This window comes from Oryctolagus cuniculus, chromosome 7 (genome assembly GCF_964237555.1).
Source record: "Oryctolagus cuniculus chromosome 7, mOryCun1.1, whole genome shotgun sequence".
Taxonomy (NCBI): Eukaryota; Metazoa; Chordata; class Mammalia; order Lagomorpha; family Leporidae; genus Oryctolagus; species Oryctolagus cuniculus.
The window spans coordinates 147,587,462-147,602,007 of record NC_091438.1 but is presented as its reverse complement, the minus strand read 5'-3'; the positions used below and the strand labels follow the sequence as shown (position 1 = coordinate 147,602,007).

The 14,546-nt window shown below is 42.3% G+C and overlaps 1 protein-coding gene across 6 annotated transcripts in view; it reads right to left on the bottom strand.

Moving 5' to 3' along the window:
• HNRNPR (heterogeneous nuclear ribonucleoprotein R) overlaps positions 1-14,546 on the bottom strand; it is a 35,455-nt gene that overhangs the window by 12,335 nt on the left and 8,574 nt on the right. For 3 of the 6 annotated variants that reach the window (XM_070079105.1, XM_051857972.2, XM_070079106.1), the window contains 3 exons: positions 13,545-13,658; positions 3,564-3,740; positions 1,790-1,925 (listed from right to left, as the gene is read on the bottom strand). In XM_070079105.1, coding sequence (XP_069935206.1) covers positions 1,790-1,925; positions 3,564-3,740; positions 13,545-13,658 — 427 coding nt within the window. The remainder of the gene's footprint in view (positions 1-1,789; positions 1,926-3,563; positions 3,741-13,544; positions 13,659-14,546) is intronic. The other 3 variants (XM_051857971.2, XM_051857970.2, XM_051857968.2) reach the window with 1 other exon arrangement.

Below are 14,546 nucleotides of genomic sequence, written 5' to 3'. Positions count from 1 at the left end.
GGTTCTGTGAATGCAGAGAATAGGTCTCTTATTTGCTGTATCCCAGCCCATGGCACAATGTTAGTGTTTAACAGGCATTTTAATACACATCTGCCAAAGGAATATATAAATGAATATGAAGTCAGAAAACAGCTTGTAGATAATAAAAAAAGTGATGCACTGAGAACTCTGCCAGTAGCAGTATTTGACCAACAAAATTATAATGGGTAGTGGCCACTGTTACAAAGTGTGACACCAAATCAAGATTTCAGAATGAACACAATTTCTGATGACAAGATCCAGAATATGACCTGGATATCATGGAGCTGAAGTAAAGGATTACAGATAAGGTGACCATAGAACTAGGAATCCAGTGCCTTGGGTAGTTCATTCACATGGATGTTAAAGGTACTCAAAATCAGTCTATTTAGGGTAGGAAAGGAAAAATGTGAGCCTGAAGCAAATTTCAGATTAAAAAGTCTAAAACAATGAGAACAGATGACAGTTTCAAGGAAGGAGAAAGGGTATTATGTCTGGATGACAAAAATATAAAGCAACAGTTTTTACAAGGGGAGGCAGTAGTCTAAAATGGTGTTTTAAAAAAACACAGGTAGCGGCCGGCGCCGCGGCTCACTAGGCTAAACCTCCGCCTAGCGGCGCCGGCACACCGGGTTCTAGTCCCGGTCGGGGCGCCGGATTCTGTCCCGGTTGCCCCTCTTCCAGGCCAGCTCTCTGCTGTGGCCAGGGAGTGCAGTGGAGGATGGCCCAAGTGCTTGGGCCCTGCACCCCATGGGAGACCAGGAAAAGCACCTGGCTCCTGGCTCCTGCCATCAGATCAGCGCGGTGCGCCGGCCGCAGCACGCCGGCCGCGGCAGCCATTGGAGGGTGAACCAATGGCAAAGGAAGACCTTTCTCTCTGTCTCTCTCTCTCACTGTCCACTCTGCCTGTCAAAAAACAAAAAATAAATAAATAAATAAAAAGATTAAAGAAAAAAAAAAAAAACACAGGTAGCGGGGCCGGCACTGTGGAGCAGTGGGTTAAAGCCCCAGCATGCACCAGTTAAAGAGTCCCGGCTGCTCCACTTCTGATCCAGTTCCTGCTAATGTGCCTGGGAAAGCAGCGGAGGATGGCCCAAGTGCGTGGGCCCCTGTACCCAAGTAGGAGACCCAGAAGAAGCTCTTGGTTCCTGGATTTGGCCTGGCCCAGCCGCAGTCATTTCGGCCATTTGAGGAGAGAACAAGCGGATGGAAGACCTCTATCTCTCAAATAAATAAATAAATAAATAAACAAATAAATAAATCACAGGCAGCCAAAGTTGATTTCAATCAGCAATTTAAAAATGAAATGAAGTAGGCAACAGAATAAATCATGAATAATAAATGAGTTTTGGTAAACTGCGACATAAAAATGAATATAGACCTGTGATATAAAATGTACTTCTCAATCAATTCCATGGATTTGGAATTGGAAAATTTTAAAAATCAACAGGAAGGAGCAAAAACTTTTTTCCCGTTGGCCCTAAAGTACGCTATCAGAGGAAAGAAGCCTTGGCTTTAGGGCCACAAAGGAAAGGCTCTAGGAAAGCCATGTTCAATCAAGACAAAGAAGCAAAGGGCACATTTCAGGAAAACTAAGGTTACAAGGGAGCCTGCTTAGTCCAAACCACTATGAAACAGAAAGGAAGCAATTTAGTTTGACCCAAGAGACTCAGGTAATATATATCCCCTTTCTTTTGTAAAAGCATTTGTAAATTTCTCAACAGTATAATAGATTTCCCAAAGGTAATTTCTAAATACATTTTTGTTTTACCTGTGACTTTACTGAATTCTTCCAGAATGTTTTCCTTAGTCTTATTCTTCGGAATGGATCCAACAAAAAGTCTGTTGTTTGCCACAGAAATGCACACTCCAAGGTGTTTACCAGGGCGAATTTCATAGCTGTCACACTGCAAGGAAGAAAAAAGCCAGATACCCCCAAACCACCCCAAACTCAGAACAACTGATCTTATCTAAAGAATACAACAATTTAAGGCCAAATATTCCTGCTTCATGAACTCACCAAGTTCCCTCAGGTTTACCCTTTACATGAATTCATGCTTAAATTTCACTATCATGCTGTCTTGTTTTGGTTTCCTTTTGCTAACTTTCAAAACTCCTCTATATGAAAAAGACTCAGTTACTCATTTCATTTTAAAAAGTCTTATGTCATATCTCAATTGTATCTGTCTGAAAATTCTTTCCTAGAGAATTTCAGAAAAAGTACCTGAGATTAAACATTCAGGGTCCTTAGGAATGAAATTAGATATAAATAAATCATAGTCGAAATAACAATATATTAAGAGTAACAACTATGTTTCAACAGAAGAATTTCACATTCTATACAAAACACAGAATTCTAAATATATAAAGTTTTAATTGTCTATGAAAGCATAATCTTTGCAAAATTGTATAAAAAGCTATTAGTAGAAAGTGTTTTATTTAAATCACTATAGTGAAGGGTTCCCTTGTCAAAATTTAGCTTCTTATGCTTTTAACATTACTTACCCATTAGAACTTAAAAAGATAGTATTACTTAAAAAATTAAAATTACCTATATTTTGCCAAAAATGAAGAAATAAAGTTTTGGAAATTTCTTAGTTTTAAATGAACAAGTTTGGAGGCAAAAATGCCTAGTAAGAACTAAAATCTTGGTCAAGACAGGAAGAAACTAACTCAAGGCCCACTCTTGAGTCCAAAAGCCTTGGTAAGGGAGATTACCCATTCTAGAAGGGCTAGAACTACATTAAGTGAGCCTTTGGATGGATGTCTGTCAAGAATATGAAAAAAAAATGTTATTTTAAGATTCTCGGATAACAACATCTCGGTATATAGTAGAAATGAAGACATAATTTACAGAACTTTTCCCTACTACTTCTACTACTTTTATTTATATAAGCCCAAAGTTGTAAAAAGTCCTAGAGAGGAAATTACTAGAAGATTGGCTATCAAGCAGTAAAAGGAGAGAAATATTAAAGACAAAGAAGACCCAATAGACTGGCTATAAAACAGTGAAATACAGAGAGAGAGAGAGTAAAGTCAGACAGGACTCAATGGTCTGGGAACAAAAAGAGCAAGAAGACAATTAGGAAATACACCAACTGTATAATTGGGCTGGGCCAAAAAGAAAAGATTATTTTTTTCTGAATTGAGTCCAAAGTCACTATCACCCACTGTTATTCTCCAGAACCCATTCCAACCTTCATATTTTAAGACTCCCATCCTGAAGTTTAACAACAAAAGTTGACAACTTTCTAAAAACCAACAGAGAATTTAAGGAATCAAATATCTGAATAAAATTTTTGATACTAATCAATCTTAATGGATAACTTCTCAAAATCATGACTTTCTAAAATACATTATTTCTTAAATATATTTATTTTAGAGTCATAAAAACTAAAGCAAAGGCCATATACCAACTAAGAATATAAAAACATTCAAAGGAACAATTAAAGAAAATGAGACAACACTAACTGCAAACATTCTTAATTGAGTTTATTCTCTCAAATAATAGCTTGCTAAACAATGGATGTTTATTTATCACATACCAGTTTCACAGCTTCCTGTGCAGCTTCCTTTCCACAGAAGGTGATAAATGCGTACCCTCTGTTCTGCCCAGACAGTGGATCCATCATAAGACGCAGATCCCAAATTGGACCAGCCTTCTCAAAGAGAGGCACCAATTCATCCTCGTATAAATCTCTGGGTATTTTACCAACAAAGACCTGAAATAAAACTTTGTTATTAGAATCCAACATAAGCATTTGCTTTTTGAACTATAAAGCATAACTGCCCCTATTTGCAGGAGGTGGAGGTAGAAGATCGTTAAAGAAGAATGGTAATAATATGAATCTAGCAGTTGACTTACAGAATGAATCCTAATTTTATTATAATGATCTTAGGATTTTTTTAAAGATTTATTTATTTTATTTGAAAGGCAGAGTGACAGAGTCAGAGAGACAGAAGAGAGCTTCCATCCACTAGTTCACTTCCCATATGACCCCAATGGCCCAGGCTGGGCCAAGCCAAACCCAAAAGCCTGGAACTCCATCCTACGTGGGCGGCAGGGGCCCAAATACTTGGCCATCTTCTGCTGCTTTCCCAGGCACATTAGTAGGGACCTGAATCAGAAGCAGAGTAGCCAGGACTCAAACTGATATGGAATGCCAGCACTGCAAGCAGTAGCTTAAATAAAAACTGACATGGCTATTCCCAAGTATTCTCACCTCACATCTCCCTGCTGATAGCCTGGCAGTGCAGGCTGGCCCAAGTGCTTAGGCCCTGCACCCACCTGGGGGACATGGAGGAAGCTCTTGGATCCTGGTATCATATCGGCCTGGCTCTGGCCATTGTGTCCTTTGGGGAGTAGACCAGCTGTCTCTTCCTTGGTAATTCTGCTTCTCAAGTAAATAAATAATTTTTTTTTTTTTTTTTACAGGTAGACAGTGAGAAAGAGAGACAGAAAAGTCTTCCTTCCGTTGGTTCACCCCCCCAAATGGCCACTACAGCCAGTGCTGTGCCGATCCAAAGCCATGAGCCAGGTGCTTCCTCCTGGTCTCCATGTGGGTACAGGGGCCCAAGCACCTGGGCCATCTTCCACTGCCCTCCTGGGCCACAGCAGAGCTGGACTGGAAGATGAGGGGACTAGAACCCGGCGCCCATATGGGATGCTGGCACCACAGGCGGAGGATTAACTAAGTGAGCATGGCGCCACTTTATTTTTTTTTATTTTTTTGAGAGGCAGAGTGGACAGTGAGAAAGAGAGACAAAGAGAAAGGTCTTCCTTTTGCCATTGGTTCACCCTCCAATGGCTGCCGCAGCTGGCGCACCACGCTGATCCGATGGCAGGAACCAGGTACTTATCCTGGTCTCCCATGGGGTGCAGGGCCCAAGGACTTGGGCCATCCTCCACTGCACTCCCTGGCCACAGCAGAGAGCTGGCCTGGAAGAGAGGCAACCGGGACAGAATCCGGCGCCCCGACCGGGACTAGAACCCGGTGTGGCGGCGCCACAAGGCGGAGGATTAGCCTAGTGAGCCGCGGCGCCGGCCCCAATAAATAAATCTTAAAAAATAATAATGACATTGATATTTTTTAGAAATTCCAGATTTCAATCTATTCCTTCTCTATCAAGACAATAAACTTAAAGGGGCAGAAAAAACCTTTTTCTCATATGAATAATTTACAATCAGTATAATTATAAAATTATATAAGGAGTAGAATTAAATTATAAGATACTAGAGAGGGCATTAGGCACAGTGGTTAAGTCCCCAGTGGGTTAGCCGTATCCCGTACTGAAATGCCTGGTTCAAGTCTGGGCTGCTCCACTTCCAATCCAGTTTCCTGCTAATTGTGCACCCTGGGAGGGAGTAGATGGCTCAAGAGCTTGGGTTTCTGCCACCCACCACTCGAGTTCCAGACTTCCTGTTTTTTTTTTTTCGGCCTGGCCTAGCTCTGGCTTTTACCAGCATTTGAGAAAAGAACCAGCGGATGTAAGAGCTTTGTCTCTCAACAAATAAAAAAAATGAAAATAAAAAATAAGTCTTTGAATTAAAAAAAATAAGCTTGCAATAACAGTAAATCAAAATTAAAGTCAAAGGGGACAGTGTTGTGACACAGTAGTTTTTTTCTTTCCTCTGTCCTGGGGCCCTTTTTTTTTTTTTTTTAAGATTTATTATTTGAAAAAATAGAGTTACAAAAAGCAGAGTCAGAGGCAGAGAGAGAAGATCATTCATCCGTTGATTCACTTGCCAAATGGCCGCAACGGCCAGGGCTGGACCGATAGGAAACCAGGAGCCAGACGCTGCTTCGGGTTTCCCACATGGGTGCTGGTGCTCAAGCATTTGGGCCACCTTCTGCTTTCCCAGGTCATACCAGAGAGCTGGATCAGAAGTAGAGCAACCAGGTCTCAAACCAGCGCCCATATGGGACGCTGCACTGCAGGCAGTGGCTTTACCTGCTACTTTTTCCACTACACCACAGCCCCGGGTTCCCATGACACAGTACTTTAAGTCATGCTTGTGACATCAGTACCCCGTATCAGAGTGCTGGTTCGGGTCCTGGCTTCTCTGTGCTTCTGATGCATCTAAGGTGACAGAAGATGGCTCAAGGACTTGGGTCCCTGTCATTCATACGGGAGACCTAGACAAAGTTCTGGCCTGGTCCAACCCTGGCTGTTACGGGCATTTAAGGAGTGAACCAGCAGATAGAAGATACCTCCCTATCACTCTGCCTTCCAAACAGCTAAATCAACAGCTACCCCAACTTTTCTTTTCTTTAAGGTTCCCATTCCTCATTCACTAAGCCTCATTCTAACGAGATCACTTGGCAATGCTTTCCTCATATTCCTTACTTACAGCCTTAAAACTTCTCAGTATCTGGAGCCTGGGCTGTGGCGTAGTGGGTAAAGCCTGCTGTGGCCTGGGAAAGCAGTGCAAGATGGCCCAAGTCCTTAGACCCCTGCAGCCACATGGGAGACCCGGAGGAGGCTTCTGGCTCCTGATCGGCACAGCTCCGGCCACTGCGGCCAGCTGGGGAGTGAACCAATGGATGTGGATGGAAGACCTCTCTCCCTCCCTCCCTCCCTCCCTCCCTCTCTCTCTCTCTCTCTCTATGCCTCTCCTCCTCTCTCTGTGCAACTCTTTCAAATAAATCAATAAATCTTAAAAAAAAAAAAAAAAACTTCTCAATATCTACTTTTACTTTTTCTCTTATATGTCCTTTCTAGGTTAATGCCTTAACCCCAATAAATAAGCCCAGTTCCTCTCACCACCTTCTTCTCAAAATAGACTGCAAATCGTTTTTCCCTTCAACTCTTCTTTTTAAGTACACCCCTTTCCCCCCACTGTTTCTTCTGTTTTCAAACAATTCAAACTTACCACAACCAAAAAAAAAAAAAAACAAAAAAAAACAAAAAAAAACACACACATACATTCACTAACTCAAAGCCCACAGTAGCCTAACACTCTATCTTTCCTTTCACGGGTAAATGTTTTAAACAAGTAGAATGACTACAGAAATGTACAGAAATGATTAAAAAAAAAAAAAAAGAATTCTAAAAGAAAAAAAAAGAATTTTTACCATACAGAAATGATAAATGTTTGAGGATAGATATGCTTACTACATGTGAACATTAGATAATGTAGACATTTACCAAGGTGTCACATTACCCCACAAATATGAACAAACAATTTGTCAGTTAAAAAACTCTTTTTTGGGGTTAAACAAGCTAGGCTACCACCTGCAATGTTGGCATGGCAGCTCTCCACTTCCAATCCAGCCCCTTGCTATCGTGCCTAGGAAAAGCAGCAGAGAATAGCCCAAGTCTTTGAGCCTCTGCACCCACATGGTAGACCCAAATGAAGTTCTTGGCTTTGGCCTGGCCTAGCCCTGCTCACTGAAGCCATTTGGGGAGTGACTCACTGGATGGAAGATCTGTCTGACCTCCCTCTTTCTCTCTCTGTAACTGTCTTCCAAATAAACAAATCTTCAAAAAAATAAATAAATAAATAAAGCTTTTGAATACACAGTTCATCTGGTTTTCTTTTCATTCATGAAGTTATTTTCAACATATCTATACATTTAGTACTAAGAAGCTAAAGAGAAGCCAATTAATGGAGTCTATCTTTCAAATAAAATTTTTTTTTTTTTTTGACAGGCAGAGTGGACAGTGAGAGAGAGAGAGACAGAGAGAAAGGTCTTCCTTTGCCGTTGGTTCACCCTCCAATGGCCGCCGTGGCCGGCGCGCTGCGGCCAGCGCACCGCGCTGATCCGATGGCAGGAGCCAGGAGCCAGGTGCTTATCCTGGTCTCCCATGGGGTGCAGGGCCCAAGCACCTGGGCCATCCTCCACTGCACTCCCTGGCCACAGCAGAGAGCTGGCCTGGAAGAGGGGCAACCGGGACAGAATCCGGCACCCCAACTGGGACTAGAACCCGGTGTGCCGGCGCCGCAAGGCGGAGGATTAGCCTAGTGAGCCGCGGCGCCGGCCTCAAATAAATTTTTAAAATTTTTAATAACTGTAAGAAAACATAAAATAAATAAAAACTCAAAATCTCACAGCATCAAAGTGACACCAATTAAAAGCAATTTATTCGAATTTATCAGCAACAAAATACATTTAAGAACCCTATTGTCCCAAACTAATTTTCAACAAATGAAAATATGTCTCACAAAATTGAACTTAATGCATGGAATCAAAAACTTTACATCAGGATTTTGTTGTAACAAATTACTTGACAGGACTAGCTTTAGCTGGTGATCTCATACAGGGATTCTGCTACAACTATATCTACTCTATGTAATAACATTAACAATATAGAAAAATGCACCTTTTTCCCATAGAAGCAGTACAGTGAGAACAAACATGAGCACTTCTAAAAGGTCATGGAAAAATGGAATTAAATTAAGTTTATTCCAGTGCAAGAATTTTTTTTTTAATTTACTTGACAGGTAGAGGTATAGACAGTGAGAGACACAGACAGAAAGGTCTTCCTTCTATTGGTTCACCCCCCAAATGGCCACTCTGGCTGGTGCTACACTGCTCCAAAGCCAGGAGCCAGGTGCTTCCTCCTGGTCTCCCATGCGGGTGCAGGGCCCAAGGACTTGGGCCATCCTCCACTGCCTTCCCGGGCCACAGCAGAGAGCTGGACTGGAAGAGGAGCAACCGGGACTAGAACCCGGCACCCATCTGGGATGCCGGCGCCGCAGGTGGAGGATTAACCAAGTGAGCCACGGCACTGGCCCCCTGTGCAAGAAATTTTAAAGCACATACACATGAAGGGTCTTCAGAAAGTTTAAGGAAATGCCTATTATTAAAGAACTATGCATAGTTTTCAAAATTCCTTTGCACCAAAATAAACATTTTCTAATTCTATTTTCCACAAATCTTTCAAAAAAATATGTAAGTATTTATTTACTTGAAAGATAGACTGGCAGACAGAGACAGAGAGATCTTCCACTCCCTGGCTCACTCCCCAAATGGCTACAAAAGTCTGAGTTGCATCAGGCAAAGCCAAGAGCCAGGAACTCCATCCAAATATCCCACATGGAAGACAGGGGTCCAAGCACTTGGGCCATCCTCCACAGCCTTACCAGGCACTTTAGAGGAGAACCTGACTGGAAGTAAAGTAGCTAGGATTCAAAACAGCACTTCGATATGGGATGTCAACATTAAAGCAGTGGCTTTATCCTCTGTACAACAAAGGCCCCTTCCACGACCTTTTTGAAGTTTCTCCATCTTCTACAGTCAGCACAGCAACTACTGGTTTCTAATCCCATACTTAAAAACACTTTATCCTATTAAATTGTTGAAATTTGTCTAGTGAAATCAGACAATAACAGCAATCTTCTTATCTACACAAAAATAAAAAAAAGTCCCCATTATAGGATGGGCATTGTGGTACAGCTGGTTAATCCATACACCTTCATTCCATATTGGCTTGAGTCCTCTCTGCCTTTCAAATACATAAACAAATCAATACTAAAAACAAATCACCAGAAATAAATCTTAACAGGTTAAAAAAGTTCCTATCTAGAGATGGCACTGTGGCGTAGGTAAAGCCGCAGCCTACAGTGCCAGCATCCCATGTGCACCAGTTCGAGTCCTGACTGCTCCACTTCTGATCCAGCTCCCTGCTAACGTGCCTGGGAAAGCAGCAGAAGATGGCCCAAGTCCTTAAGCCCCTGCACCCAAGTGGAAGACTCTGATGAGGCTTCTGGCTTTGGGCTGGCCCAGTCCCAACCACTGCAGCCGTTTGGGGAATGAACCAGCAGATGAAAGATCTCTCTGTCTCTGCATCTCTGTAACTCTTTCAAATAAATAAATAAGTCATTAAAAAAAAAAAAAGTTCACGTCTATAAATTATTATGAAATGTTATTATTAACTAACTAATTTTGCACCAGGCTGTTATCTGGCACTATGAAGAACATAAAAGTATGTTGATTCTTATAAATAACTGAAAAATACTAATATGCTTCTTAATATACTATTGGGTAACTGCTCTCGAACTGTGTTTCCCTCTTGGAGGTGCAATAGGCTACAAGGCAGAGTAACTCCACTTTTAAATCTATTTATTTTATATGGGGGTTTATGGTGAGAAAAAAAATCCTGATGCTAAGAACAAAATTTAGAATCATTAAAAAAAAAAAATGCTGGGGCCAGCACTCTGGTATAGCAGATAAAGCTGTTGCCTGCAGTGCCAGCATCCCATATGGGCAATGGTTTGAGTCCCAGCTGCTCCTCTTCTGATCCACTCCGCTATGGCCCGGGAAAGCAGTAGAAGATAGCCTAAGTCCTTAGGCCCTTGCACCCGCATTGGAAACCCAGAAAAAGTTCCTGGCTGCTGGCTACGGATTGGTGCAGTTCCAGCCGTTGTGGCCAACTGGGAGTGAACTAGCAGATGGAAGACCTCTCTCTCTGCCACTCCTTCTCTCTGTATAATTCAAGTAAATAAATAAATCTTTAAGAAAAAATGCTGTAGGCATTCAAATAAGAAAGCTGAACCATGTTTCCACATTGTTCTAGATAGAAGTATATAAAATAAAGGACAGTGAAGATATCTCTTGGGATGCCCACCTCCCATATCACAGTGCCTGGATATGCGTCCCAACTCTGCTTCTAATTCTGGCTTCCTGCTAAATACGTACCCTGGGAGACAGCAAGTGATGGCTCAAGTAGTTGGGTTCCTGCTACCCATCTAAGAAACCCAAACTGAGTTCTGGGATTTGGCTTGGCACAGTTCGCTGTTGGGGACATCTGTGGGCAGATGGACAATCTGTCTCTGCTTTCAAATAAATTTTTTTAAATATAGAATATATAAATGTAAATTTGAAAGGATTCATGGCAGAAAAACATCTAAGAGGATAGGGGAAGCTGTTAATGAGAGAATGAGAAGGCCAAAACAGTATTCATTTATATCCCACATTAATCACATTTGCTTCTGGAAAAATCCTAGATGGGCTCAGAGTCCCAATTCCAATGCTATCAACACTTGTATAACATTAAGTAATATAATATTTTAAAGTTTTATTTATTTATCCATTCATTTATTTATTTGAAAGTCAGAGTTACACAGAGAGAGGAGGAGAGGCAGAGAGAGAAAGAGTTATCTTCCATCCGCTGGTTCACTCCCCAGGTGGCCACAACGGCAGGAGCTGTGCCGATCCATAACCAGGAGCTAGGAGCCTCTTCCAGGTCTCCCACATGGGTGCAGGGGCCCAATGACTTGGGCTATCTTCCAGTGCTTTCTCAGGCCACAGCAGAGAGCTGGATGGGAAACGGAGCAGCCGGAACTCGAACCAGTACTCAGATGGGATGCCAGCACCACAGGCAGCAGGTTTACCCGCTGTGCCACAGGGCGAGCCCCCATACAATCTTTCACTAGTTTACTCCCCAAATGGCTCCAAGAGCCATACTGAAGCCAGGACCCAGGAACGCCATCTAGGTCTCCCATATGGGAGGCAGGGACAGTGTTGCCTTCCCAGGATGTCATTTGTAAGAAGTTGTTCACAGCAGAGGTGGGACTCAACCCTAGGCACTCAGATATGGGATATGGGCATCCTAAGATTATTAAGCTTAGTCTTCTTTGCCACAATACCCCAAAATAATCATATGCAGATGATTCAGGTATCAATAAAAAAAAAATGCTTTGAGTTCCTTTTTATTTTGACAGGCAGAGTGGACAGTGAGAGAGAGACAGACAGAGAGAAAGGTCTTCCTTTTGCCGTTGGATCACCCTCCAATGGCTGCCGCGGCCGGCGCACCGTGCTGATCCGAAGCCAGGAGCCAGGCGCTTCTCCTGGTCTCCCATGGGGTGCAGGGCCCAAGCACCTGGGCCATCCTCCACTGCACTCCCTGGCCACAGCAGAGAGCTGGCCTGGAAGAGGGGCAACCGGGACAGAATCCGGCGCCCCGGCCGGGACTAGAACCCGGTGTGCTGGCGCCGCTAGGTGGAGGATTAGCCTAGTGAGCTGCGGCGCCGGCCTTGAGTTCCTTTTAATAATGTTAAATATTAAGAAATAGAATAGGCCGGATTCTGTCCCGGTTGCCCCTCTTCCAGGCCAGCTCTCTGCTGTGGCCAGGGAGTGCAGTGGAGGATGGCCCAAGTCCTTGGGCCCTGCACCCCATGGGAGACCAGGAGAAGCGCCTGGCTCCTGGCTTCGGATCAGCACGGTGCGCCGGCCGCGGCAGCCATTGGAGGGTGATCCAACGGCAAAAGGAAGACCTTTCTCTCTGTCTCTCTCTCTCTCACTGTCCACTCTGCCTGTCAAAAATTAAAAAAAAAAAGAAATAGAATATTAAATTACTAATGTCATAAAATAAAGACCAATGACCATTCTACACAAAGAAAAACCAGAATTGGTTCTGACATAGAACTAAAGAGTTCTGTTGCAAATGCTGCCATCTTTGCTTACCCATTTACAAACCAGAAATAATATTTTTTACTTACTTGAAAATTAACTTTTGGCTTTTAAGAGCATGACATTCTTAACAATCTTGATGAGGCATTGTTTCATTTAAAGTTACTCAGATGGCAGCCTGAGTAAATTTAAGATTTCTTAGAACTCAAACTATCTAATAAGACTTCCTAAATATTTAACTCTAGTAAATATCTAATACCTCCTAAAACTGAACTGACATCATCATCTAAAGAAGCTACTGCCTGTTCTATTAATGAAAATCCTTTAAAATTATCATTTTATACAGTTTAAATCTTCTGTTATAAGGAAGCCCACAATTTCAGTATTCAAAGAAAAAGATCATAATAAATCATTCATTAAATACTGTTTACCTACCATGTTCCTGGCATTATGTTGGAAACTAAATATAATCAACTCAGAAAAGATCCTTGCCATAACAGAGGTTACTTTTTGGCAGTTTTCTCCATTGGAAGTATTAGAACAGAGGAACATTAAAAGCACAAGGAGAAACCCATAGGCAGAGACAGATCAAGAACGAAGTTCTTCATTGTTCAAGTATGGACCAATCTTTTCTGATTCCACATCCTTCCCTTGTGCAACCCACTACCACCTATAATGTCTCTCAGTAAATTAGTGGTGGGGAATGGCCAACCCATAGGTTGCAGAAGGCCCACAAAACTCCCAGATGGCTGCAATGACAGGGCTGAGCCAGGCCAAATCAGCAGACAGGAGCTTCATCCAGGTCTCACCGTGTGGGTGTACCAGGGACCCAAACACCCAGGCCATCTTCTGCTGCCCTTTTTTCCCAAGCCATCAGCATGGAGTTGGATCAGAAGTGGAGCACCCAGGACACACACTGGTGCCATATGGGATGCTGGAATTGCAAGCAGTGGCTTTACCCACACCAGTTCCTCCATATTCCTTTTAAGGTGTTTGGTTATCTACTAGTCACAAGATTATCCTTGCCCAAGATGACTGTTAAATATGTATAAAATCAGCAAAAAGATGTATAATAATAGCTAACTTCAAAAGCAATCAAGTATTTCCCCCATCGTACAGTAGACAGTTTATAAATTGCAAAATTTTGGCAAAGAACTAGAGAACACTTACCTCTGTTCCAATCCCAGGCTGCACACCAGAGTACACACTGTCTGGCGGAGGACCACCATACTTCCTCTGTCCTGTGGTCACATCTAGGGTATAACCAGTCCTTTCAAGTAAGGCCTAGAGATAACCACAGACACACACTAATTAATACATAGATGTTTTCTAAAGATCACTCCTCCAAAAAAAATAAAAGTCACCATGGTTCCTCTCTTACTGTATTTTACTGTTCCTTTCCATACATTTAATGAGAAACGTTATAGGCTAACTAAAGCTCCAAGCACATACCACTTTTTTTTTTGTAAATGAGAACAGGGAAAAATGAACAAAGATAGTTAAAAATTATGCATAAACTGACCCACTCTACTTATTTGTACTCAGGTAACATGGTATTCCTCATCTTTTATTCCTTATACCTCAATTAGACTGCTTTCATCTCTTATTGGCTTTATACTTATTTCCACAGGTGATTTTTTTTTTAAATAAGACGTCCTCTACCCTTAAAAAAAAAAAATCAGTAGTACAGGGCTGGCATTGTGGTCCAGTGGGTTAAGCTGCCACCTGCGAAATCAGCATCTCACATGGGCACTGGTTCAAGTCTCAGTTGTTCCACTTCCAATCTAGCCCTCTGCTAATATGCCTGGAAAAGCAGTGGAAGATGGCCCAAGTCCTGGGGCCCCTGACTCCCATGTGGGAGACGCAGATGGAGTTCCAGGCTCCTACTTTCAGCTTGGCCCAGCCCTGGCCATTGAGGCCTTCTGGGGAATGAACCAGTGCATGTCTCTCCTCTCTCTGTAATTCTGCCTTCCAAATAAATAAATCTTAAAAAAAAATAAAAAATAAAAATCAGAAGCCCTAACCTCTGATTCTTCTCATTTCCTATCACTCAAATCCATCTCCCTACTTGTTACTATTGACTCTTATCACACTCTAAATTCCTGAATTTAGCCTCTATTTTGCTTGATCTTGTATTTGTTTCATAATCATGCTACTCCATGCGAACTAGAC